The 25,943-nt window shown below is 43.5% G+C and overlaps 1 protein-coding gene across 1 annotated transcript in view; it reads left to right on the forward strand.

Moving 5' to 3' along the window:
• Positions 1-25,943, forward strand: part of LRGUK (leucine rich repeats and guanylate kinase domain containing) — a 144,427-nt gene that overhangs the window by 25,044 nt on the left and 93,440 nt on the right. The window contains exons 7-10 of the mRNA XM_047095254.1: positions 10,996-11,546; positions 19,024-19,131; positions 21,885-21,966; positions 25,389-25,489. Coding sequence (XP_046951210.1) covers positions 10,996-11,546; positions 19,024-19,131; positions 21,885-21,966; positions 25,389-25,489 — 842 coding nt within the window. The remainder of the gene's footprint in view (positions 1-10,995; positions 11,547-19,023; positions 19,132-21,884; positions 21,967-25,388; positions 25,490-25,943) is intronic.

The following is a 25,943-nucleotide window of genomic DNA, read 5'->3' on the forward strand; positions in this document are numbered from 1 at the left end:
GGCATGAGCCTGCCATTGTGAGAACCGCAGCCAGAAGGTAGTGAGGATATTTATAAGCGCAGAAGCGGTTTCATATGGATTGAATCAGCAATGGGGGTAGCTGGAAGGTGTAGGAAATACTGTAATTCTCACTCTGTGTGTGCCCAGGATTCACTCCAAGGGTACAACATTCTGGGTGTAGTTTGCAGAATGATTGAATTCAAGTTCAGCTCGATGGCAGAGGTCCCTTCCAGACACAGTCAGATTAGTTCAGTAACTGAGGCGGGTCTGGGTGTGGAGCCTGAGTTTGCCCTTTAGTTACGTTCCAATGCGTAGGAGAGAAATGAGCCAAGAGAAGAGACAGTTCCTTTGAGACATGACTAAAGGATCAAGATGGAAAGAAAGCGAATGCTTGGGTGCTCCCAGATTCAAGCCGGTTCTCTCATTAACCTTGGATATAAATTATTGCTTAATGTAATCCAGTCCTGGGTTTACTTCTTACGCCCGGATAGTAAACATATCTTTATGGCCGAGAGGTATATAAACAACGTTTAACTTCTGGACCGGTTTTGGGGAGACTGGAGAAACCCTTCTGGCAGCTCTAATTTGCTAGGAGTATAAAATCCTACTGCTAGTCTGCTTATAATAGCTGTCTTTAGTACTTGGCAGAGTATTGGTCTTTTACACTGTTTTCCCTTTGAAATCTTAGCCTTAAGACAAAGAGACAGACAAAAAACTAAAAAACAGAATTTCCCTCCCCTTCCTCCCTAATTCTCTTGCATCCAGATGAGACTGGGTGTGTTTTCAGGGTGGTATGGCCATAGACTTCCCTGGCATCCAAAAAAAGAAAGGAAAAGGAAAGGAAAAGGGCAAGAGAGAGGACTTCTGGGTCTCTCTCACTCGACTTCTACTTCTAAACCGGATGTAAATACCATGGTAAGAATCTCACTAGACGGATTAGCTTCACTGGCTCCTTCAAAAAGGCTGTCTTCGTGTTCCCCTACCGTTCATATCGATGAGGGACTCAGCAGGAAATTTTAGGCCCACTCAGGATTCTGAAGAGAATTTAATAAAGGGACTGTTCACAAAGGTGTGAGTAGAGTCAAGGAAACCACCAACGGATGCTGAGGTTCCCAGGGCTTCACTGAAGCAGGAACTGAAGGATCAAGGGAAGCAAATAATATTCCACAGCCCGATGAGAACTGAAGAGGGGCTCCAGACAGGAACCAGAGTCACGGAGGGATGCGGGAGCATAGGGGAGCTCTGACCATTCTCTCGCCTGCCCTCCCTTTTGCCAAAATGAATGAAAAGACAAAAGGCAGGGAAGCCAGATGATATTATCTGCAGGGATCAGTCCCTCTGGGGAGGGAGACTGGAAGGGAACAGAAAGGGCAGGGGAGAAATGGAGACTAACGAGTGCCTATGCTTCAAAGATTATTAAATCAGTACTGGTCATGTGCTTGGTAATGCCTGACCATCTTGTACAGTGGTAATACTCTCCGCCTAAAGAGACAGACCATCTTCATTTCTTTCCTGTTATTGTTGTTAAGATTTTTTTAAGTAATCTTCACATCCAGCGTGGGACTTGAACTCACGACCCCAAGAATCGCACGCTCTACCAGCTGAGCCAGCCCGGCTCCCCAGTCTTTGTTTCTCTTGGTAATTTTTTTTTGAAGTTTATTTATTTATTCTGAGAGGGACAGCATGAGTTGGGGAGGGGCAAAGAGAGAGGAGAGAGAGAGAATCCCAAGCAGGCTCTGCACTGCCAGCACAGAGCTCGATGTGGGGCTCGAGCCCCCGAAGCCATGAGATCATGACCTGAGCCAAAACCAAGAGTCAGACACTTAGCCGACTGAGCCCCCCAGGCGCCCTGATAATTTTAGACATTAAAAAACATGATAGTGTCTTTTCAATAAATAGTGTGGAGGAAACTGGATGTCCATATGCAAAAGAATGAAGCTGGATCTTGCTTTATACCATATACAGAAGTTAACTCAAAATGGATCAAAGGCCTAAACATAAGAGGTAAAGCTATAAAACTGTCAGAAGAAAACACTGGAGAAAAGCTTCAAGATGTTAGTTATGACAGTCGTTTCTCGGAGGTGACACGAAAAGCACAGGCCACAAAGGTACAAATAAACCAGACTAAATACAAACTTAAAACTTCTGTGAATCAAAGAACACAATCAGCAGAGTGAAAACACGATGAAATGAGTGAAATATTTGCAGATCACATATCCGACAAAAGATGAGTATCCAGAATATACAAAGAACCTCTAAAAATAACAAAGCCGAAGCAACCTGACTTAAAAAGGGGCACAGGAATGAAAGACATTTGCCCAAAGAAGATACACAAGTGGCCAATAAACAAATGAAAAGGTGCTCAACATCACTAATCATTAGAGAAATGCAAGCCAAACCACAAGGTGATACAATTTCACACCCATTAGGATGGCTACTATCCAAAAACAAAACAGGTAAGCAAAACCCAGAAAGTAGCAAGTGTCAGTAAGGATGTGGAGAAACTAGAACCCTTGTGCACTGTTAGTAGGAAGGTAAAACGATGTAGCCGCTGTGGAAAACAGGGTGGCAGTCCATTACAAATTTCCAAAGAGAATTATCATCTGATCCAGCAAGTACACTTCTGGATACATATACACGGGAGAAACGACGGCGTGGTCCCCACACACCCAAGTTCAGAGCAGCGTGTTCACAAGAACCCAAAGATGGAAGCAACCCAAGTGTCCCCTGACAGATAAATGGCTAAGCACAACGTGGTCTGTACATCTAATGGAATATTGTCCAGACTTAACAAGAACATTTCTACACATGCTACAACGTGGATAAACCTCGAGGACATTTTGCTAAGTAAAGTAAGCCAGTCACAAGAAGACATGTATTCTTTGATTCCACTGAGGTGCCTGGGCTGGGCAAATTCATAGAGACGGAGGGAGAACGGTGGTTTCCAGAGGAAGAACGGTGGGACTGGGGTAAAGGGCAAATGGGGAGTTACCGTTTGCTGGGTATAGGGTCAGTTTTGCACAATGGAAGGATTCTGGGGGCTGGATAGTGGTGATGGTTGTCAATATAATGGAAATATACTTAACGTCACTGAACCCTATGTACACTTTTGTAAACGGTTATGGTGGTGAATTTTATGTGCATTTTACCACATTTGTTTTTAAAGCTGTAGTGTGAAGAACTCAGTACCGAAATAGTTAAAATCAAATTTCTCCAACATGATTTTCGCGCAGAAGAATTTTATGAAGGCTGTAAATCACTTCCTGAGTGAACTCACAATCAAGGTGCGCTCTAACTTGATTTGGTCCAGAACAAAAATCAAAGCATGACAGTAATACGAGCTGCTTGAGGGACCTCAATAATTAATGAACTTTGAAAAATACCCTAAGCCTCTAGTTATTTATAACGAAAATACTATGCATATACAGAGCTGTTTGTATCTGCAAGAGTCTACAAAGCAGATAAATAATTCAAACACAGATTTGCTCACCTGGGTATCTAAGGGCAGTGAGAGGCCAAAGGTCACGATGCTGTCCTATTCTTCCGATAACCGATGGTTATCGATTCTTGTTCTCCACACACGCACTTTGCCGATGTCCTATGACTCCTAAAGGGCCCTGTGACATGACTCCAGGTATGATTTCTCTCCTTATCATCCTCTTTCCTCTTCTGAATATATAATGTTTCACCTTAAGGGAATAGAATTCTAGAACAACCTCTTGTCTACTTGTACTTTTTATGTAAGTGTGGCCCTTTCCATTTTTATTATCATTATTATTACTATTATTTTTATGTACCCCCTAGACTGTTTAATGCTCTCAGTGGCTTGCATCACCACAGACCTAAGGAAGACAAGAAATGAAGGACGGTGTTCAGATCATCCCTGAGGCTCACTTGGCTGGACAGGGCCACCTGCAATGAAGGCAAAAGATGTGCGATTTGTTCTTTCCCTTTCACAGCTCCCAAAGGACTTTGTTTCTGTCCCTTTCTTAGAAACCACTCGTAAGTGTTACCTTCTGTGATGGTTGATTTTATGCGTCAACCTGACAGGGCCACGAGGTGCCCAGACATTTGGTCAGATGTTGTTCTGGGTGCATGTGTGAGGGTGTTTCTGAGCGAGATTAACATTTGAATCAGTAGACTGAGTAAAGCAAACTGCCCTCCCTGATATGGGGGGCGGGGCTCATGCAATCCAAGAAGAAATGAATAGAACAAAAAGGCTGAGTGAGAGGGAACTCTATTTCTCTACTGAGTGGAGGCTTGTGTCTTCCTCTGCTCTTGGCCTGGAATGTATACCATCAGTTTTCTGAGGTTTCCAGCTTGCCAATTTCGGATCTCAGGACTTGTAGCCTCCAAAATCATGTGAGTCAATTTCTTATTTTCCATATATATCTTACACACACATATTTATCCTATTGGCTCTGTTTCTCTGGAAAGCCCTAAGATACCTACATTGTTGGAAAGATTTGCAGCTTCTTTCTTGGTCTTTATAGTAGCAAAGATTTGTTTATGAGGGAAGATAATACAGTAGCAGAGGCCAATATGAAAATGATCACTTGAATGAAAGTCACAAGATAAAGATTCTAACTTCAATGTGTTATTAACCAGTCCAGTGAGACTGTAGGCAATCCAGACACTATAGGTGTAAGTTCACTTTTGCTGCCTTTCAGAGCATCCCAGATCTTAGTGGCTTAAAACAACCGTTTATTTAGCTTATGCTTCTGGGCTGGTTTTTGCTGGGGTTTTGCTCATCTGGTTTTTGCTGGGTTCCCTCAGAAATCTTGGGTCAGTTGGCAGGTCGGCTGGTACTGGATGATCTAGGCTGGTTTCACTGAGTGTCTGGTAATGGAAGGCAGCTGGCCAAAGCCCCAGGGAACTAGCCCCCCTGTCTGTCACTAGCCAGGAGGCTGGTCCTGGCTTCTTTACAATGGAGAAATAGGCTCCACCTTTTAATGGGAGGGGCTGAAGTCCCATTGCAAGGGGTGTGCCTACAGGGAACAGAAGAATCTGTGGCTGCCTTTGCAGGCTACCCCCCTGAAGGCTCCAGTTTCACATTCCTCTGATTTAACTCTCCCTGGAACCTTGGGAGGTAGCATTAGGACGGGCTTGGATCAGATCCCAGGTGTGACTTAAAGACGTCGTATCAGATCCTTTGAATTCTGGGATTCCCATGTGCGTCTTTTTGTTTCTTTGGCACCTTCGGAGTCCAGGCTCTCCTTTCTGGGACAGGCATCCTGCTAATTTAATTCCAAACACTCATCTGCGCAGATGTCATTTCGCTCAGGAGGAACGAAGCAGCAGCTGCATTCAGTATAATCGCTATCGAGCAGTCAATACCTGTTTATAAAGCTCTTTTTATAAAGCTTATTATGCACAAGGCACATTGGCAACGAAGGGTGGGACCCTCCGTGGAGAAAGGTAGCTGAGGAGGTCTGGCCACAAGGTGTAGATGTAAATTGCGCACAGTGCCTACAATATATGGTACGTTAGAGACCAAGAGCCTCCCGTTACTCTCATGGGAAAGCATCATCTGTGCGTAATAGACTTCGTGTAAAAGCAAGGATTTTACAGTTCCTGCCTCCTCCTCGTGGCCGTCAGAATCTCTTGCGAGGCCCATCTCTTCTCCCCTTTTTCTTTACTCTCATCCCCTCGATCCTAAGATATTTTGACACACGAGGGAATTTCACCGGCTCCTTTCACGCACGCCCCTCTTCTTCCAAGAAGGCAGCACCCTCCCTTCCCAACTTTCTGTGAGCAGGTTGTGTTCCATATCGATTCCTTCTCAGAGCCTCTTCCTAAAGCGCATCCAGGCCCGCCTCCTTGCCTCAGCTTATGCCACTTCCCATTAGTGGATTCCCCACTCCCCCTCGTGTGTGTGTCTCTTTTCTCCCTGAAGGCCTTGTTCGTCTCTTACCTCATCCGTGAAGTTTCTGAGAATCCCTATTTGGGGGATACAGATTTGTCTCAACTGACAGCTCCCACGGACGGGCCTGCCTTATCTGCCACGAGGAGTGAACCCTGTCTGCCAAGAGTGGCAAAGGGAAGGCATGGTCTGCACCTGCCTCCACCCCCCTCCCTCCCTGAGGGCCTAAAACACTAACTCCAGATCAGTCAGGTGGGACTTACCTTCCCTTGGGTACTTTGAATTCATTTTCTAAATCTCTATATCCTGCTACCCATAATGCAGATCTCTTGAATAAAGAGATCATGATGTATCCCAGTGCCTGAAACAGGGCCCTCTTACATGGGTTGTGTGATCAGTCAGTTATCGGCTACCTGAGTGTTTCCTGTGCTTTCCATCAGAGCCTGCGTGATTTGCCCTTTCACAAAGCACCACTATTTCAAGCTGGCTCTTAACTAGATGAAGTGCATTTCAGTGTTTGCAGTGCGTGGCTTATGGAGGGATTTCTTGCACTGTTCATTCACCCGTCTCCTGTTTGCTCGTCCTTCTGTTTTATTATTCAGTGCCATTGAGATGCTTTGGTTATTAAACCTCATGTCTCTCAAACTCTGTTTCCTTTCTGCTACCTCCTGACATGATGTCTTCCGGAATTCCTTCTGGTCTTCTTTGATCTTCTTCCGAACGTCCTGGTATAACAGCCACAAGTCCTCGTGTCTTCTTCCAAAAGATTTCACACAGTCCCATCTGGTTGTCATTTGAACATTTTAATCATTGTGATCTTATGTCGTTGTAACTGCCCTGACGAGATCCACCCTTCTGTCTGCAAAGGTAATCCGAGCTAGAAGTTCTCAGTAACCCTTGTCTAGCCCCCTGCTCAGATTTTATTCATGACCTGATGCTTACAATTCCTTTTCAAACAATTTTTTCATCGGCTTGATTTGTCTGCCCTTGCCTGTGAGCTTTTGAGATTATCTCTTCCCAGACTGCAATTTTTACCTTTGATCTCAACACCAGTTTTTAATACAGAGTACCTATTAGTGGGGCACCCCCCAAAATCCCTTTGATATTTACTTAGAACAGATATTATTTGGCTTAGTCAAGCCCTACCTGGACTTTATCAGGCTCTACCGGCCCAATTAATTACTACCATCATAATCTGGATGCCATTGATTTCTGCAAAGACAACAAATGAAGTCCCTCATGTGTTGTACTGTCTCTCCCCAACCTTCTTCATAATCATGATGAGGTACAAAGTGTCTAACATTTTGAAGGATCCTTCCTCACCATATTGTGTCAAGGCCCCAGGTTATATTCTCATGGCTCCTGTGTTTTCCCTCTTTAGGCCTTATGGCAATTGAAATTAAATGCTTATTTGTGTAATTATTTGTTTAATGTCTATAGTCCCACTAGGCTGTTATTAGATAATGAACTTCCTTATGAAGAATCGTCTCTTCTTCTTAGAAAGGGATAAGAGAACATAAAAGGGTACGATGTTAATGAATTAAATTATCTCAACTTCAAGGGTCTCCCCTGTCTTAGTCAATTTGAGCTGCTATAATAGAGTACCATAGACTGGGTGATTTATAGGCAACAGAAATTTACTTCTCCCAGTTCTGAAGGCTGCAAGTGCATAAAAGGAAGCAATTACTGATGTTTTATGCTAATAAGGGTTGAGACAAAATACTTCCTCCCCTTGCCTCTTCTCCCTCTACCTAATTCTGTCTTCTCTACCTGGTAACATAACTTTTATAGAGATAATGCCTTTTATCTTGATGCCCACGGTGCCACGTTCAGGTTCTGGTGAGGACCTTCCAGCTTGCAGACTGCCACCTTCCCCTTGTACCCTCAGATGGCAGACAGTGGAAGCTAGCTGTCTGGCCTCTTGTAATCCCATTCAAGAGAACTCCACTTTTATGACCTAATCACCTCTGAGACCCCGCACCTCGTTATACCATCACATTGGAGATTAGATTTCAACATTTGAATTTGGGTGGGGGAAGGGGAGGGCACAAAAATTCAATCCATAACATCCCCACAAGCTTTTACTAAAGTGGTTGAATGGAAGTATAGTGTTTTGATTAAGGATGTGGGCTGGGAAACCAAGCTGTGTCCTTTGGAGTCCTAGCTTTGCAACTGTGTGACAAAGTAGGTTGAGTGAGTTAATATATATAAATTATATATATTATATAATATATATTTTTATATATTTATATATATTTATTATTATATATATTTTATTATATTATATATTTTTTATATATTATATATATTTATTTATATATTTATATATATTTAATATATATAATTATATATAATGAGTTAATATATATAAAGCACTTATAAGGATACCTGGCACATAGTAAGTACTCATAGACATTCGTTGTGCTTATGTTTTCATTGTTATTGTCATAGCAATGGTGCCTCCTATGGCCTATCCTACCATTTCATGATATTCTGTAAAAATTTAAGTATTCCATAAAAAGCACCATGAGTTCAAGGTGCTGCCATCTCAGATTCCTGAGGAGCACTGTCCAGCCTGTTTTTCGTCACACAAAATTGGGAAGGGGGTGCAAAATTGGGTACATGAAGGGGATAGAGGCACACATTCCTTGCTTTGTCTGACATCTGTACTCCTGGGAATGTACTCTCCCTAAATACAGGAAACAGAGAGTCTGGCCCTGCCTTTTCTTCCCATTGTCAATTACGTTAGCATGCTGGCTCCAGACTGGGGGAGACCCCTGTTCCACACAGAAAAGTTAAGAGTAAGGGTAAATAATATTATTGGGGCAAAGCTACCTAGTAGCTAAAGCTCTAATTAGCACCTTCTTTCAGACTACAGCTCTTGACCGCTTTAATTCTGCCCTCCCAGTAGCCTATTCTGTATGTCCTCAAGGCGCCCCATGCCTTCTTTTTTGATGCCCAGAATCCCAAAGTAGCGATTCTTTTCATACAATTCCAGTTTAGGGAGCATTTTGGTGAAGTAGCAAGAGCAAAGATTGAGCAACGAGAAGTCCAAACTCAACGAGAAGTCCAAATTCCTGCTCAGCTGCTAACAAGTCAGGTGATTTGGGGCAAGTTTTTGTCTCTGGTGGACCATCAATTCCTTCTTCTATAAAAGGGAAAATTCAGGGGGGCCTGGGTGGCTCAGTCGGTTAAGCGCCCGACTTCGGCTCAGGTCATGATCTCACAGTCTGTGAGTTTGAGCCCCGCGTCAGGCTCTGTGCTGACAGCTCAGAGCCTGGAGCCTGCTTCAGAGTCTGTGTCTCTCTCTCTCTTTGCCCCTCCCCTGCTCATGCTCTGTCTCTGTCTCTCTCTCTCTCTCTGTCTCTCAAAAATAAATAAAAAACATTTTTTAAAAAAAAGGGAAAATTCAATAAGATAAGCTTTTAAATTATTTTTAGTTCTGACATGCTATGATTATATATGAAAGGGTCTTTCGAGTGAATTCTTTTATTTATCCTTAAAAACATTAACTGATGCTTCTGACACCTCTTGTGTCCCTTTACCTTGACTCACATTATCCATCTGCACTAATGGTAATTGAACATTCTGGGTTTGGATCTTAGCACCACCACTTGAATTTGGGCCAGTCACTTAACTTCTCTGGGCCTCAGTTACCTCATCTGTCAAATGGGGATAGACAGAGGGTAAATGTGAAGGTGAAAAGAAAGCACTTAGAAATACCTGATTCCAAAGGTATAGTCTTATATCCTGCAGGGCATTAACCAGTTTTTTCCCCCCTTTAACTTAGTGAACTTATTTCAGAATGCCTTTCTTTGTATATTCTGAATACCCTGTAACCATCATACTGGTTTTCTCATTACTTAATGAGCTGAATAAAATCTTTCCCATGTTTCATTCAGTTTTTTGTATGAGAATCATGTTTTTTGAAAATTATTCTTTGACAGGTCCTAACTCTGTCTTAAGGCATTGTCCTCAATAGATTAACACTGGCAAATCTTGCTTTGCTAGAAATGCTGATTAAGTTATTTTAAGAAACCAAAACTACACTGGGTTTCCATTTTTATACTTTCTGCCCCCTTCTTCCCTATGTCAGTTACCTAGAGCCAGGTCCTGCGGGGGTGACAGTGAAGAAAAAATCCCTTGGAGGAGTCTCTACCCCCTGGAAAAAGAAATAAGCAAGCAGCGAGATGAGCCAAGCAAAAAGAGATACTTTCATTGTGGCCTTTACATTTATGACTAGCAAGATAATGAAGGAAGGTAATTCTGAAAGTTTTATGTCAGTTTTAACGGTCCCTCAAGCACTGAGAAAGATAATAGTCAATGGATGGTGTCCATAAGGATTTTTTCTCCTTCTCCCCTGACAGCCATTGACAGGATCATTTTGTATTTGCAACTGCTTTCACTGAAGCATGGAGAAAAGGCCCTGTAAGGCCAGGAAGATGAGGGCGACTTGCCTGCAAGGATTTCTATTGTCATCGCTATGGCAATAATAGTTACTATAATTTTCATTCTGCTTTTCCATAGAGTGTCTACTTTGTGGAGCTCAAGGCTATGGGATTTGGGTCACATAAAATCACACTAGCATAAAATCATGCTTTGTAATCTTGCAAGAGTATTTTATGAAACTGCACAGGGAACCTATGCAACAAGATAAAAATAATTACCAATGCAGGTCACTTGACTAATACAATTATTTATGGGATGCTAATAGCTTTTCAGAGGCTTTCAGATACAGTGTCAATTTGACAATCGTTTTTTTTCTTCTTTGGATTGTTAGACCATAACCCGTGTCTCTCCCCAAGGACATGGCTTATCATTTGGGGGAAGGGGGGCGGGTAATGTAAATTAATTGCAAATCAGCCCTCAGTCCTCGTCTGGTAGTTTCTCTTTATTACCCGCAATTAAGTAAGAAGGACAGGAACCATGTCTTGTATTTCATTTATGCACGACCTCGTCTCCTAACACCAAGGTCCGCATAGAGTAAAATTTCAGTGTTAATTAGCTTTCCAACAGAGAGCATCAGACTAACACTTTCAAAGTACCACTCCGCGGACAGAGCCTTTGTGAATGAGGCAGGTGCGGGAAGGAGGCTCACAGGTGACCTTAGGGGGGGATGAAAATTCCCTAAGACGGGCCACCAGGCCAGGAGAAAACAACTGGAGACCAAAGGGGTGCGGAGAAAAAAGGTGAAAATGAGAAAGACAAGCAAAAAGAAACAAAGCCAGCGACCGAACGAACTAAACAAAAACCAAAGAAAAAGTCAAGCTCCAAGGACGGCGCAGACCTTAAGCGAGGACGCGCGGAGGAGCGGAGATTACAGCCCAGAATCCCTTGCGGCTCCTCCTCCCCTGGCGGCAGTCTCCTAGGCAACCCGGTAAACAAGATGGCGACCGCCGGGAGCGATCCCCAGTGGCCGATGCCTTCCTCTCTCCAGGGTAGTTCACGACGCGGAGCCCAGTCGATACTGTCGCGCTCAGAAAAAGAGCGTCAGTCTTGCTGGTCTTCTTCCCCCATGGGGCAGAGACGGAAAGGTACTTTCCACAGAGCCTCGTCCTACCTGCTCCCGCAGCTCGTTCACCGCTCTGTGGAGTCGGACGCGGACGGACAGGACTGCGGGAACGTGGGCGAGGGCGAAGTGGAATCCGAGGAGTCCTCAGAGTCCGAGATGCTGAATTTGGAGGTGTGCCTTCCCCCCCTCCCCTCCCCCCCTCGCTCCCTTCTCCAGGCGTCCGGCCCTTGCTACTCAGGCGGCAATGTCCCGCGCCTAGGCTCCCGCCCCTTTCTTCCCTCCTCACCCTTGGCCTGGAATGTTTCCCCGCGTCTCCTTTATTTCTCAGTAGCACCTTTGGTTTCTTAAGAGTCAAGTTACACAGCGTCCTCATGAAACAGTTTCCAGCTATTTGTATGGGAGTTCTACATTTAGCTTTTAAAAGTTGTGCTTCGACAGTATGGTGAAGAGGCAGAGTTCGTGTTTGGCATCCCCTACACCCTTTTCTGTGATTTTTGTGAAGTGCTCCAACACTCTCCAGCTTGCAGTCCCTTCATCCTCCTTCCTCGAGGAAACAAAAAATTACTCTCGTGATGTAATCTGATAAGCGCGAACTCAAACATTAAGTGACTTAGAAGTTTAATGTATTGCTTCTGCCAGGGGTATGTAATGCATTATGCAAGACACGCACACCCACACACCCACCCATCCACCCACCAGAGAAAGACCCTTAGAATGTTCGAGCAGCTGGCTCACTGTGGTAGTATTTTCACAGGTGGGGAATGTTTCTTAAATTCCCATCTGTATTGCCTGACGTTCACATTCATTGCCTTCACCTTAATATAAATTCTCTCTTTTCTACAATACCTTTTCTAAACATTACCCAATTCTACTTCTTTCCTACACTCATCATCATCCTCTTCCTTTTTTACCCCCTGGCCTAGGTTTTGGGGTTTTTTGCAGGGGTGGGAGGAGTGGGGAGTTGGTCCCTTTCTACCTCTTATCACTTCCTTACCTTGGTCTCTAATACATTGTTTGCTTTCCTTCAAAAATACAAATTGATTGGCTTGCTTTGAATAAACGATTGGATTTTCCTCTTTGTCTTGGCTGCCAGGAAACTCAGAATCAATATTTTTCTTAATTTTAATAGTTTTTTTTTTTTTTAGGTTTTTCCTCTCCCCTTTCCTCTTCCTTCATAGTATAAACTGCTCCAAATTCTTTTCCAAAGTAGATAGAATACAGAGAAATAGAATGTTTCCAGTACCCCTGCGACATTATGTGACATTCTGGCTTCACCACTTCTCATCTTTGCCCATTTTCTTAGCATGTGTTTCTTTGTTATTCCTGTTCTCTTTCACAGACTCCTTTTCCCATTTGTCCTCTTTCATCCTATTCACGCCTCTGTAATTTGCGCGGTCCCGTGTTATTCCAGTCCTGCCATTCATGAACTGCACTCTTTTCCTACTTAGGTTCCCTTCTTTTGTAACATCCTTTTGCCCACTTTCAACATTTGGCTCATTTTCCTGCCCTTACCTCCCATTTAGACTCTCCTCTTCTCCTACCTCCACCTATATGGGCTTGTTACACAATTAGTTTTTCTTAAAGTGGGCAATAGAAAATTATTTCTTATTTTACTCATCCTTTGGTGATGTACTTCGCTACCCTTCACCGTGTCTATAGCAAAACTGTAGCAGTGTTTTTACAACTTTGAGATGTTTGCATGGTTTCTACCAGCTTCCCCCAAAGGAATTCGCAGGTGGATCACCGGTTTACTTTATTATTCTAATTAACGCATGCTCTTGGGCTGTGGGGTTCATTAGTGCCGGTGTTAATCTGTCTTCAGTATGCCATTAACAAACCATAGTGGGGGTTGACTTGAACTGGTTATTCCTGGCTTGTAGGCTGTGTGTGGAAAAGTTTATTATTTCCTCCACTCATATTCTAAGTATTAATATTTATTTTGTGTTCTTACATCCTGTTTTAGCATTTTATGGTATCGAATAAGTTTTAATATGCCGAATAAACTGAAAGCTTATAAAAGCAAAGATTTAGACTTTCATGTTCAGAGATTTATGTCCATCTCCTAGCCTGGTTAAGGTTTATAATGCTGTGATGGTCCCAGTGGTTCTTGAGTGCCTATAGTGTGATTAGTCTCCGGAGCCCTGGTGAACTTAAGGAGGTAAGGAGGTAGCACAGACAGGCTGTTCAGAATACTGCCTTTGCAGTCAAAGATTTATGTACAGCCTTCGGTTGGTTTTGAGATTTTGAGCAATTTATTTCACCTCTATGTCTCATCTGTAATCTGGGAATTCTTTTTTTATAAATTTTTTTTTTCAACGTTTATTTATTTTTGCGACAGAGAGAGACAGAGCATGAACGGGGGAGGGGCAGAGAGAGAGGGAGACACAGAATCGGAAACAGGCTCCAGGCTCTGAGCCATCAGCCCAGAGCCCGACGCGGGGCTCGAACTCGCGGACTGCGAGATCGTGACCTGGCTGAAGTCAGACACTTAACCGACTGCGCCACCCAGGCGCCCCTGTAATCTGGGAATTCTAATAATACCAACCTCACAGGAGATGTGAGAATTAAACAAGAACCTATGTGTGTAAATACTTAAAAATACATTATTTTTACTGTTACTGATACAAGTCATAATGCACATGTTTTTTATCTGCTAAGTATAGCTCATTAAGTGATTTGGTTAATTTAGCTGACTTTGAACACACATTCACTGAAAGATTGCTACATAGGAAGCACACTTTGACTATATAGGGCAGAAGCATCTGGGCCCACGACAGGTGTCTGATGCATGGAAAGCACTCTGCTAGTAACTGTGGGTAAATGATACCTACTCATGGGGCAGTTATAAATAGCAAATTGAATAAGAAAGTCTGTTAAAACTCTTGATACAGTGTCTGATGAAGAGTAGGTTCCTAAAAATTATAGAGGTAATGCATAATAGCAATAGTAAAGGCAGAAGATGAGAACATAATTGAGGACATTCGTGGTCCCTCCTCTCAAGGTCAGATAAGAATGTAAGTCACAGCTCTTCAGCATCTCAAGCGTTATCCACAGAGCTGTGTACAGATGACAGCTGGATGGCAGGGATCATGGGAGACTTCGAGGGAAGCAGACCCTTGTCTTGGTGGATGGGGTTGTGTGGGCAGGGAGATGGCAGCTGTTCCTACTGATGATTTACAGGTGAGAGCAGCTGAGGTGGGGGTCAGATTGTGGAGGGTTTTATGCTGTTTTACAGACTGTAGACTTGGGTGTCTGAGCAGAGAGGAGCCTCCCTGATTAGATTAGATTAGATTGATTAGAACTGCCCTGATGGTAGGACTGGAGACAGGGATGTCAATGAGAAGGCTCTAGCAATGTCTATGGAGGAGAAACAAGAGTCTGGATCAAAGCAGTGGGAGTGGGGATGGAAAGGGAGCTTAAAATGAAGACATTTAAAATATTTATTAAATATTGTGAGTCTAGGATGACTGTTAGGTCTATGGCATGGTCTGGGGGTGTGTTAAGGCCACTGACCACAATAGGAAACGGGGACAGGTGCAGCTGTGCATGAATGGGTTGGTTTTATGAATCACATGAGTCTGGAAATCAGGGGAGGGGGCCTAAGGGTAGGAGACCTGAGATACTCAGCACTGGAGTCTGTGAGGCCATCTAGAAAGAGGAGATGAGGGCCAAGGGAAGACCCCCAGGGGGTATAGGTATTTAAGTCACCAGCAGATGAAGAGGAATCAGGGAAGGAAGCTGGAAAGAAATGGTAAGAGAAGGAGAAGGAGAAGAAGAAGAGAAGAGCTGTGTGATGGGAAACCAAGGCAAGAAAGAGTCTCAAGACCATGGAAATGAGTTGTGCTGCCAGTAGGTTAAGTGGGAAGGTGTCTAACAAGTGCTCATTGGCTTTGCCCATTTGAGGGCAGTTGGAGACCTTGGCTCATGTGGTTTTGTGATGTGGTGAAGGCAGAAGCCCACCTGAAGGGAGTTGAAGAGTGACAGGGGGGTGAGCAAGGGGGCACTAAAGGATGAAAAAGCAGTTCTGCTCTAGCTTGGTTATTTAGGGTAACTGTAGCTAAAGCAGTGTGTAGGATTGAAGAGACTCACAGACTTGTACAGCTGGAGAAGTGACAGGGCCCGGGCCCAGGTAAGTGGCTGGTCCCTGAGCCAGGTCCCTGAGGAAACAGGAGGCGGGGGCCCTGAGTGTGGACAAGAAAGCAGTCTGCCTCTGAGACCCCAGTGAAGGGCAGAACACTGCCCAGGAACAGGTGCAGAACGCTGAGGGGGTTGATGCCTGACTGCTTCTGCTTTGCGTTGGAAGCGGAGGAGAAGTGCACCTGCTGAGAGCAAGGACTAAGGAGTAGAGGCACCTGAAGGCTGGAGGAGTGGATGAAGACTCGGTAGCCAAGGTCAGAGGTAGAAGGCAGCTGATGCAGAGCAGGGGACTGGAACAGCACCAGGCCAAGCTAAAAGTTGACTCTGCAGTGGTACCAGCATGCATGGTTGTGAGGCCTCTCCCAGCCCACTCAGCTCAAAGGCAGGAGAGGTTTATGAATTCACTTAGCCATGTTTGAGCGCCCACCAGCTACCACGCACTGTATTCCCCCTCCCACTTTACGCTTCAGCTGTTTTGAGCTGCTCGTCGTTTCCCCAGTGGGCCATGCACACCTTTGCCTTTGGGATTTTGTACACGTTGCCCCTTTTGCCTGCAGTACCCTTCCTGGTCCTCCTCCCTGCCCTTTCTTCCCCTTCGCCAGAACAACTCAGTTACTTGGGTCTCAACCTCATTGCTTTCTCCCCCAGCAAGCCTTTGCTAACCTCCTAATCCCCACTAGAACTGACATAAAATGGATGCCCTACTTATAGTCAAAGCACCCTGCTCACTTGTATTGTAATATTTATCAAACTATTGAAATTGCTTGTGTACTTGTCTGGCTCCCAGATTGAATTGTAAATCCCTTAAGGATAGGCACTATGTCTTATTCATAATTCTGTCCACTGAGCCCAGCATCCTGGCTGGCATGTGTCTGGCCTGCTATAAAGATTTTTATCCCAAATGAATGATGAACATGACACCGTCCCGCCTCAGCGCAGTAGTTGATTGTGAACTTGATTCAGGTTTGGGCGTGTACGTGGTAGTTTCAGTCAAGGGACAGGCAGTCAGAGACTTGAGGGTAGAGAGACACTGAAATTGCCCATGGCAAACCAAGTAGAGAAGGGAGGAGGAGGGGACAGATAGACTCTGAGGAAGGGAAAGAGGAACAAACTGGAGATCTTGACATCCTCACAGAACAGGGGGAGTGGGTGTTGGAAAGGTGGAAGGACAGGTAGTTGTAGGATCACAGAGTAGGATACTAGGGTCTGAGGTTTCTAAGGTGGAACAGTTTAGCATGATGACTAACTGGGCATGGCCCTGTCCGGGGCATGCCCATGGGAGTGAGTGGCGGAATTTGCGTAGAGATCATTTAAAGTGCCTAGAGTTGAGAAGGAAACGTGTACGTGCATGTGCTTGGGAGTAGTAGGGGTGAATGGCCATCCTCAGGCATTCTGAAGCCATCCAAGATAAAGGTAGGGCTTGTAGAGGTCTGAAAATGACCCAAGATCAGAAGGGAAAGGTGTGATACTGATAAATGGCAGGAACTTCAAAGAAGGTGTGAGGGGGTGCCATGGGGAGGCTTCCTATGGGAATCTGGGAACATGCTGATGGTATGGCCATTCTCCTTATCAGTGGCTATGTTGAAAAACAGACATTTACCTCCTATCAGTCAGAGGTATAATATCTTTTCACATCCAGGAAAAAGAGGGGTGGGTCAGGTAAACATAAGAGGTTTAGATGGAAAGTTTTGGAGGGAAGGTAACACCCCCACCTCTAATCCTACTCAGGCTTTATATAAGAAGTTGGAACTTTATTTAGAAAAGTGAGTGTCTGTTGTGACGAGCACTGGGTGTTATATGCAAGTGATGAATCACTGAATTCTCCTGAAACCACTATTGCACGGTATGTTAACTATCTAAAATTTAAATTAAAAAAAAGAAAAGTGAGTGTCTTTCCTCCATTTGTAAACAGGTTGATGGGTAAGGAAGAATGAAACATGAAGATGTGGAATTTCTAACTTCATCAATTAGTAGAAACAACTCATTTATTGGGAACACTTCTACAGTTCTAGGCAAGGCACTAAGAGCTTTATATGCACTATTTTTTTTTTCATTTTCCCTAAAACATTGAGAGAAGGTAATAAAATTTCCTATTTATAGACGAAGAATATGGGCAAAGTTGTAAATTCAAAATGGCAGATCTGGGGTTCAAGCCAAGCCTGCCGAGCCCCAAAGCCTGTGCCCTATCTTCATATGAGCGATATTTGCTCCTCTGGGCTAGTGGAAATGGGCTGGGGGCAGGGGAGAAACTCTTTTTAGTAGCATACACCTATGTAGTTGCACCTCAGTACCAGCGGCCTGAGCATCATTGTTGATTCCTGAATGAGTACAGAGCTGGAAAGGGTGTTTTGCCATCATGGTCCCCATGCTGGTCATGGTTAGTTATCTTGGTGTGATTGATGGGATTACTGGATTTTGTGTCCTCATGCTGGTGTTAGTGTTAAAGTGTTGGTCATTGTAGAGTCGAAGTCAGTTCAAACACAGTACTGATCTATCTGTTGTCTCTTCTGTTTGTTTTCTTTTGGGGGGGTGCGGGGGAGAGGGCATGTGGAGTCACCACTGGTTCATGGCTTTCTATGGACCAAGGGCCAACCTCCTTATGGAAATGATTATTACCCTTTGAATAAATCTTGTAAATTATATGAATCTGGCAAAATTAGCTAATAGAAAGCAAATCAAGAACCTATTTTTTCCAGCAAGAATACCAGATTTAGAAGAGTAATTGCCTTGGGGCGCCTGGGTGGCTCAGTTGGTTAAGCATCCAACTTCGGCTCAGGTCATAATCTCACAGCTCCTGGGTTTGAGCCCTGAGTCAGGCTCTGCAGAGCCTGGAACCTGCTTCGGATTCTGTGTCTCACATGCGCTTGCGCTCCCTCTCTCTCTCTCTCTCTCTCTCTCAAAAATAAACATAAAAAAAAATTTTTTTTTAAAGTAATTGCCTTAATTTGGATGTAACCATCCTTTTGGGTGTAGGCAAGCAGTCTAGTACAGCGGTTGGAATTGCCCTGGAGTCAGACAGATTCAAGTTTGTCCTCTGTTTCTGTCATATACTAGCTATGTGGTTTCAGGCAAGTTAACCCCTGGAAGCCTTAGTTTCTTCATCTGTAAAATGGAACTAAGAGTACCTACCTCAGGGTTGTCAAGAGGATTCAATGAGTTGCTTACTGAGAGCTCTTAGCGCCTGGAACAGAGAAGCAATCAACGTAGCTATCACCACTAATGGTGACGCTTCCACTGCCATCGTGTTCATTCACTGTGAGTACCTAAAGCAAGTGATCGCCTGAAAATGCAGTGGCAATGAAAGCACGGATTAGATAGATATTTATTTAATTATATGTCCTATGTATGTGTCCTCAACACAGAATTTTCTTCAGGGCTGGTAAATTTTGGAGGGGTCAGCTCCTGAGTATGTAATATACAAGGTAAGTGCTGTCTATAAGGACGTGGATTGTTTCTTTTCTAACGGAAGTCCTTTGTCCTCTCTGGTGTTTGTCTGTGGGTTTTTTTGCAGGAGGAATTTGATGGGGTCCTGAGAGAGGAGGTCGTGGCCAACGCCCTTCACCAGTTGGGGCGCTCAGGTTCTGGCACTGAGCAGGTCTACCTCAATCTAACTTTATCAGTGAGTATGACAAGATCACCATGGGTTGGCTACGTCTTGATACTGGTTGGACCATATCTATTTTTCCTGATACTCATAGCTTTTGGGGTGGCCCTAGATCTCAGAGTCTTGCATTTGATGGAGACTGACAAGAAGAGTTATTTCTGTAATGTTAGGCATCAAAGAGCCCTGGGCAATCCAGTAATCAGGCCCTGAATTCCTTTGTTTCCATTCCCTTTAGACTCTTGCTTTTATCTTAAGTAGTCTATATTATAGTAATCAATGCTTTCTTTCTAGAAGTTGAATTTAACTCTGTGAAACCAATCAAAAATTCTTTAAGAATTTTCTCTCTGATCAGTGCCAGGACTAAAATTAATATCTAAATCCAAGGGAACAAAGTATTTTGGTATTGACTTTTCGCTCCCACTCCCAAGCATATCAAGAAACAAGTAGCTTTGAGCTATAACTCACTTTCCAGACATACTGTTATTCATCAATTTTCAAGATATCAATACTAACACATAATCTTGGCACTTTTATCATAAGAGAAGCTGTAAGAGCAAAGTACAGACTCTTCCTTTTGTTTCTTTATAGTCCTAGAGAAATAATTTAACTCTTTTTGCTTCCTTATATTGTAAAGTATTAAATATTCCTTGGAGATCCACACAATAAATGCAGATATATAGGTGAAAAAAAGCACACTGAAACTTTGCTATTGTACCATAATTTGGCTAAGTATAATTCACAGCAAACAAAGCATATACGGTCGCAATCTTGTTCTGTCTTGGATTTGAACTAGTAAACTATCCAAGAAATGTTAAGCTCGGGGCGCCTGGGTGGCGCAGTCGGTTAAGCGTCCGACTTCAGCCAGGTCACGATCTCGCGGTCCGTGGGTTCGAGCCCCGCATCGGGCTCTGGGCTGATGGCTCAGAGCCTGGAGCCTGCTTCCGATTCTGTGTCTCCCTCTCTCTCTGCCCCTCCCCCGTTCATGCTCTGTCTCTCTCTGTCCCAAAAATAAATAAATGTTGAAAAAAAAAAATTAAAAAAAAAAAATGTTAAGCTCGTTTCTTCCGTGCCGGTTCTATTGCCTATCCTTCGAGGACAGCCTATTAAGGCTGTAATCTTTTACTCTTTTCACTTTATAACATTTTGTGGATGACTCAGACAGTTAGGCAATAACTTACAGGGAGCATCCTATGTGCATTGCCCTATGTTAGGTATCGGGGTGGTAGATCATTCCAGCATCCAATATATCCCCATACAAGTCCATTTCAATCAGTATTCTACTTATGTATGTAGTGCTATGACTTAAATTGATCTACCAAAAAAAAAAAAAAAAAAAGCAATCCTTTGAAATTTATTTCAGCAAGATGGACTGAAACTTAACTTTGCCGCTGACCTCCTTACATTTGAGATATTACATGTTGAATTACTTTGCCTTCATAACCTGTCTCACTGAATACACTTTTTTAGGGTTTCCTGGTTTAGTGATTCCCTCCCCCCTTATATCTTAAGTTACATGTTATTTTTTAATTTTTCTTATTACTTATGTACATAGGCTTTCCTCCCAAAGTCCTGAGTTTCTTAGGGGCACCGTATAGGTCTACTCCACCATTGCACTGTATTTCTCATTGTGCACAATGCCTTGTACCTGGTAGGTTTTCAGTACATATTTTTTTTTTAAATTTTAAAAATGTTTTTATTGATTTTTCAGAGACAGAGCATGGGAGAGAGAGAGAACAAGTAGGGGAGAGGCAGAGAAAGAGGGAGACACAGAATCCAAAGCAGGCTCCAGGCTCTGAGCTGTCAGCACAGAGCCCGATGGGGGGCTCGAACCCACGAATCGTGAGACCATGACCTGGGCCGAAGTCAGACGCTCAACCAACTAAGCCACCCAGGCTCCCCTTCAGTACATATTTACACCTTCATTGAACATTTTTATCATCATTCTATTAGAGAACTTGCTTATCAGGATACTTCACTGGCTGGCTTTTTCTGATTCTGACACTGCAACATAAACCAGTAATAAGAGTCTGTTCCAAGAGACCACATTCCCCTCCACTCCATCTTGAAGTTCTCTAGAAGCAAGATTTTGTGGAAAGAATCCTGGAGAAGGATTCAGGAGACTTGGATCAGCTACTTTGATGCTAACTTGCTGTGTGATTTTAGATTATTTCCATCCCTCTCTGTCCCTCATATTCCTCATCTCCAAATTGGGAATAGTCTGCCCTATGGATCTCAGTTTTATTTGAACAGAGGAGATCACTGTGAAGGAGGAGATTTGAATAGGAGGACCCTAAGTGTAGGTGATAATGTCATTAATGATCTCTTGATTACTCAGGAGATCTCTTAAGCATTTCATTTAAATTCCAGGCATCTGCCTTCTACTAGAGAAAGGCTTTGGCCTTACTGCTATTACGTGATGTGTTTTTTTGGTTTGGTTTTGTTTCTGTTTTTTAATAATAAAACTCTGCTCTAAAGGTCTATGTGACACTGCTTTAATTTGCCTTTTCATGTTGTATTTGTTCTTGCTAATACCACTAATTTTCCAAGCTACGTTCTGCTTCAGAGAAATGCATTTTTAAAAGGAGTCTGTAGTCTGCTTTGAGATCCTGTTAGTAGTCGGCTTCAGATTTAGTTCTTTCATTTAATTACTACACTTTTGAAAGAAATTCTGGATTTCTTTCTGTCATCTATTATTTCTACGTGTCATGAGAAGGCTGAAGACTAACCTGTTAAAGCAACATTAAAGCGTTTTTCCTTTTCTTTTTCAGGGTTGTGGTTTAATTGACATTAGCATTCTCTGTGAATATGTTCACCTACAAAAGTTGGATCTTTCGCTAAATAAAATTGAAGGTATGTAATTTTCATTCTAGTAGATTGATGGATCATTCAGTTATTTCCAAATGTAAGCTTTGCGGTACCTGATATGGTTTAATTCCACCAAACTTGATGTAAATGCTATTGTGGATCCATTTGCATATTGATGCTCTACTTGGCATATAAAAAAAAGTCACCATGACTGATGAGTAAAGAAAGAGGCACCGGTCAGCAAACATTACGTTACGCTACCGATGAAATGCACTCAGTGATGTTGAAGAGTAGCCCACTGAATGTTTGCTTTGTTTTTTCCTTGAAAGAGATGGCTCATTACTTCTTAAATGCTTCCTGAATATTTGATGATTCCCTTGTCTTTCCCACTATTAGTTTATTCAATGCAGATGAATTGGTCCCCACCGTCCCCCCCCCTTTTTTTCCCCCTTTAATGGATTCTTTTCTTTATTTTGCCTTTCTACGTTTTAATTCTGGCCAGTTACCTGTGTTCTTATTTGAGCACCAGGGATTCACACATTTATTTTTTCCTCTCTTTTTCTGCTGTCTCTATACATGTGGTTGACTCTTTTAACTCCCACCATTTGTAGTTCCCTGTCACGTATTTGTTGTGACCTCTTGCTCACATTTAATGAAATTAGTCACATCTTCTTCGGAACTTGATTCTTATTTCTAATTCTCCGGTCTTATTTGAAGCCGAAGTGGCCAGTGTCTGTTGCTTACACTTCAATGGAAGTCAGCACTTGTTACTTCAAACCTGTTTTCTTCACTGATCGTCTTTCCACTCGCTTCTTTGGCCTTTATTGTGACAGTTAAATGTTGCTGATGCGGTTTTCCCTGGCTCGTGTCTGATTTCTTCCCCTCCTATGACAGCAATAATTAAAATTCAGCCTTGCTTTTCAGGGGCTAAGAAATATTCCAGCATTGTTTATTCCTCAAATGCTACTGTTTTGAAAGACTTATTACTTTTTTTCTAGTTGTTTTAAATCTTTTTTTTTTTTTAATGGAAAATTACAAAAGTGCAATCAGGGACTATTGTAATGAACATTCAAGATTCCACACTTACTGGCTCATGTCCCGTCTGGTTTCACCTATACCTCTCTCTCCACCTTCCCCGGGGCTATTTTAGTTTTTTTTTTTTTTAATGTTCTATTTATTTTTTAAATGTTTGTTTGTTTGTTTGTTTATTTATTTATTTATTTTGAGAGAGAGAGAGAGAGAGCGCGCGAGCCTGCACGTACGTGCACCAACAGGGGAGGGGCAGAGAGAGAGGAGAGAGAGAATCTCAAGCAGGCTCCCCGCTGTCAGTGAAGTGCCTGGCCAGGGCTCCTTCCCTGAAGCAAAGAGCAGGACCTGAGCAGAGATCAGGAGGGGTCGGCTGAGCCACCCTAGGGGTCCCTCCCCAGGGTTATCTTAAAGCAAATCCAAGTATCCAATCTTGGGAAACAGTTCTCGGCGTTCGTTCTGGCAGGAGCTGCCCCGCCCCCCACCACTCCAAGGTTGGTTTCCTTTCCTGGATAAGGAATTGCCCCGTGTAGCCATGGGGGCTTCATGCCCTGGCATCGACAGTTGCGAATGGCGCTTTCCTCACATCAGTCTTCTTTAATCTTTTACCGCCCATTTTTGTAGCTCATCAAGTGTTTGAGAACCAACTGTAAGGCGCAGCTTTCTGAAACGTTATGATGTAGACCAGATTTCAACTTGCATCAGAGTCACCTGGGGGGCCTGTTAAAACGCCGATGGCTGTGCCCCACCCTCAGTTTCTGATTCTGTAGCTCTGGGGTGGGACTTGAGGATTTGCATTTCTAAATTAGTTCCCTGGGGAAGCGGATGTTTCCCCGTCCGCGACCACACTTTGAGAACCACCGTCGTAGACGCAAGGAACTCCTGCCATCTGGTGGACACGGGGGTCACTGCACCGAGTGGGGATCATTGGGCCTGCGTGGGTCAGAAGCCCAACAACCTAGACCATGCATTTTTTTTCCCTGTCAGAGTGATTTGAAGGCTTTGGTGGTGCATAAAGCGTGAGACGTACTCGCCATTTCCTTATCTCCATCTGCGTGGTAGCTGCTGCTTCTGCTTAAGGCAGCTCCTCCGTGCGGCACCTACCTGCCCACAGAAAGATCAGCTCCAGGGAGGTTCGGGGGCTGCTGGACGGTAACAGTGTTGAGGCCACTACTGACTGCTAGACATGGAGCTGAGCTCAGAAGGACAAATGGGCAAGACTTGCGAAGTAATGACCGTTTCTCCGGTGTCCTTTTCCAGGCGGCCTTCCTTCACGGCATCAGTTGCCACCAAAGTGTTAAAGTCTCAGTGTATTTGTCTGTCCTAGAACAATTCCATAAAGACAGGCTAACAAAGGGTGTGACTTAGAGCAGAGGAATGAAGTCGAATTTGATGGGGATCTTGCGAAAGGGGCGGGCCGGGTGGCTGTCGCTCATGGTGCCTGCTTCACCTGCTCCTGGGCAGGGCCCTCGCTGCTGGCCTTGCCCCCTTCTCTGGGTGTGTCTGCCACCTGGTGACAGGGCGAAGCAGTGGGCTCAGCTTCAGGTGTGGGGGCTCCATCCTCCCACCAGGGGCCTTCCTCTGAGGGATCCTAATAGCTGCTCCTGTGACATAGAATGAAAAGAGAGAAAGAGCAGGGGATGCTGTTATTATGACTGTTTTCAGGTGGAAACAGGTGTTCCTGCTAAATCCTCCTCCTAGGAGTCTTCTGTGTCTTTTTCTAACTCCTGCTGCCCAGAAGCGAGCCTCTGCCCTAAAGGGGCAGAGAAAGGCTGCACAGCACGTCACCGTTTTTGTGTTTGATGTGTACCAGCATCGGAGCCCAACCCTTTACTTGGTATTCGAGGTTTAGAGTCTTTGCTTGGGATAAAATGGAAAACTCTGACCTGCTTCCAAACCAAGCCAGAGTCCAAGTAAAATAATAGCAATAATTGAAATCACTTCAAATTAATGAGGTTTAGGATTCATTCCAACTACAACAAAATTGAATTTATATCAAAGAAAGTTCTCTAACTGGGGCATTTTCGGTCTTTCTGAAAAGACTTAATTCAGTTACTTAGGGGCTAATATCAAGAGGATTATCTAAGGCTTTCGTTTCTTGTCCTTGGCTGCAAGGCTGGTACTTTTTGAAGCATTTGGCTGTTAGTGCACGGGAGAGCGAGCTGGGACATGGAAGGTGCACTGGTCACTTGAAAAGGGGGATGGGAGTGGTGGGGAGGCCTTGGGGAGGAAGGTTCAAATTAGGAGCTCATGGAGAGCTTTCTACCCTTGGTGTGTTTCACACATTCCTATTTTTCTCCATTTCACTTGTTTGGAATAATTTAGTGCCTGCAACTGGTGTAATTAAAAAATGTTCTGATGTAACACATGCTGTTTTTAACGGCTTAGTCTAATTTTTATTTTATTGGCTTATCTTGTTCTGTATTTGTTTTTCCCCTCAGATTTGTCCTGTGTGAGTTGTATGCCTTACCTTCTAGAACTTAATGCTTCTCACAACAAACTGACTACGTTCTTCAATTTCAAGCCGCCCAAAAATCTCAAGGTAGAGTTTTATCAATACATTAATTACATACGTTAACCGGTCTGCAAAGGACATTCACAAGCAAAACAGCACTAAAGTAGGGAATTTTGAGAGCATAAGATATGGGAGTAAATCGTGTAAAGGCCTGAAATGAAATAAAAGAGGATGTGTGTATCACTTATTTATGGAAAAGGAAGGTGGTCTGTCTGCAGATAATCTCTTTAGGAAGCTTTGCTAAAGCATAGTGTTCAGGCTGAAGCAACGGACTTCCTTCCGTCTCTCCCCCACATTTAAATACTGGCAATTATTTGTGTATTTTTAACATAGTATAAAATTTTATACCTGGAAAATCTGTAAAAATTTCCTTGGGAGCTCAAATTTTGCCTCCTTATTGATCCAACTTCCCCCCCCCCGTTTTCTTTTTCTCTTTTCTTCTTTTTTTTTTTTTTTTTTTTTTTTGAGCAATGATTTCAGA

Source organism: Lynx rufus, unplaced genomic scaffold (genome assembly GCF_022079265.1).
Source record: "Lynx rufus isolate CCGP_SWC_20201006 ecotype Redwood Valley unplaced genomic scaffold, mLynRuf1.p SCAF_4, whole genome shotgun sequence".
NCBI classification, from domain to species: Eukaryota; Metazoa; Chordata; class Mammalia; order Carnivora; family Felidae; genus Lynx; species Lynx rufus.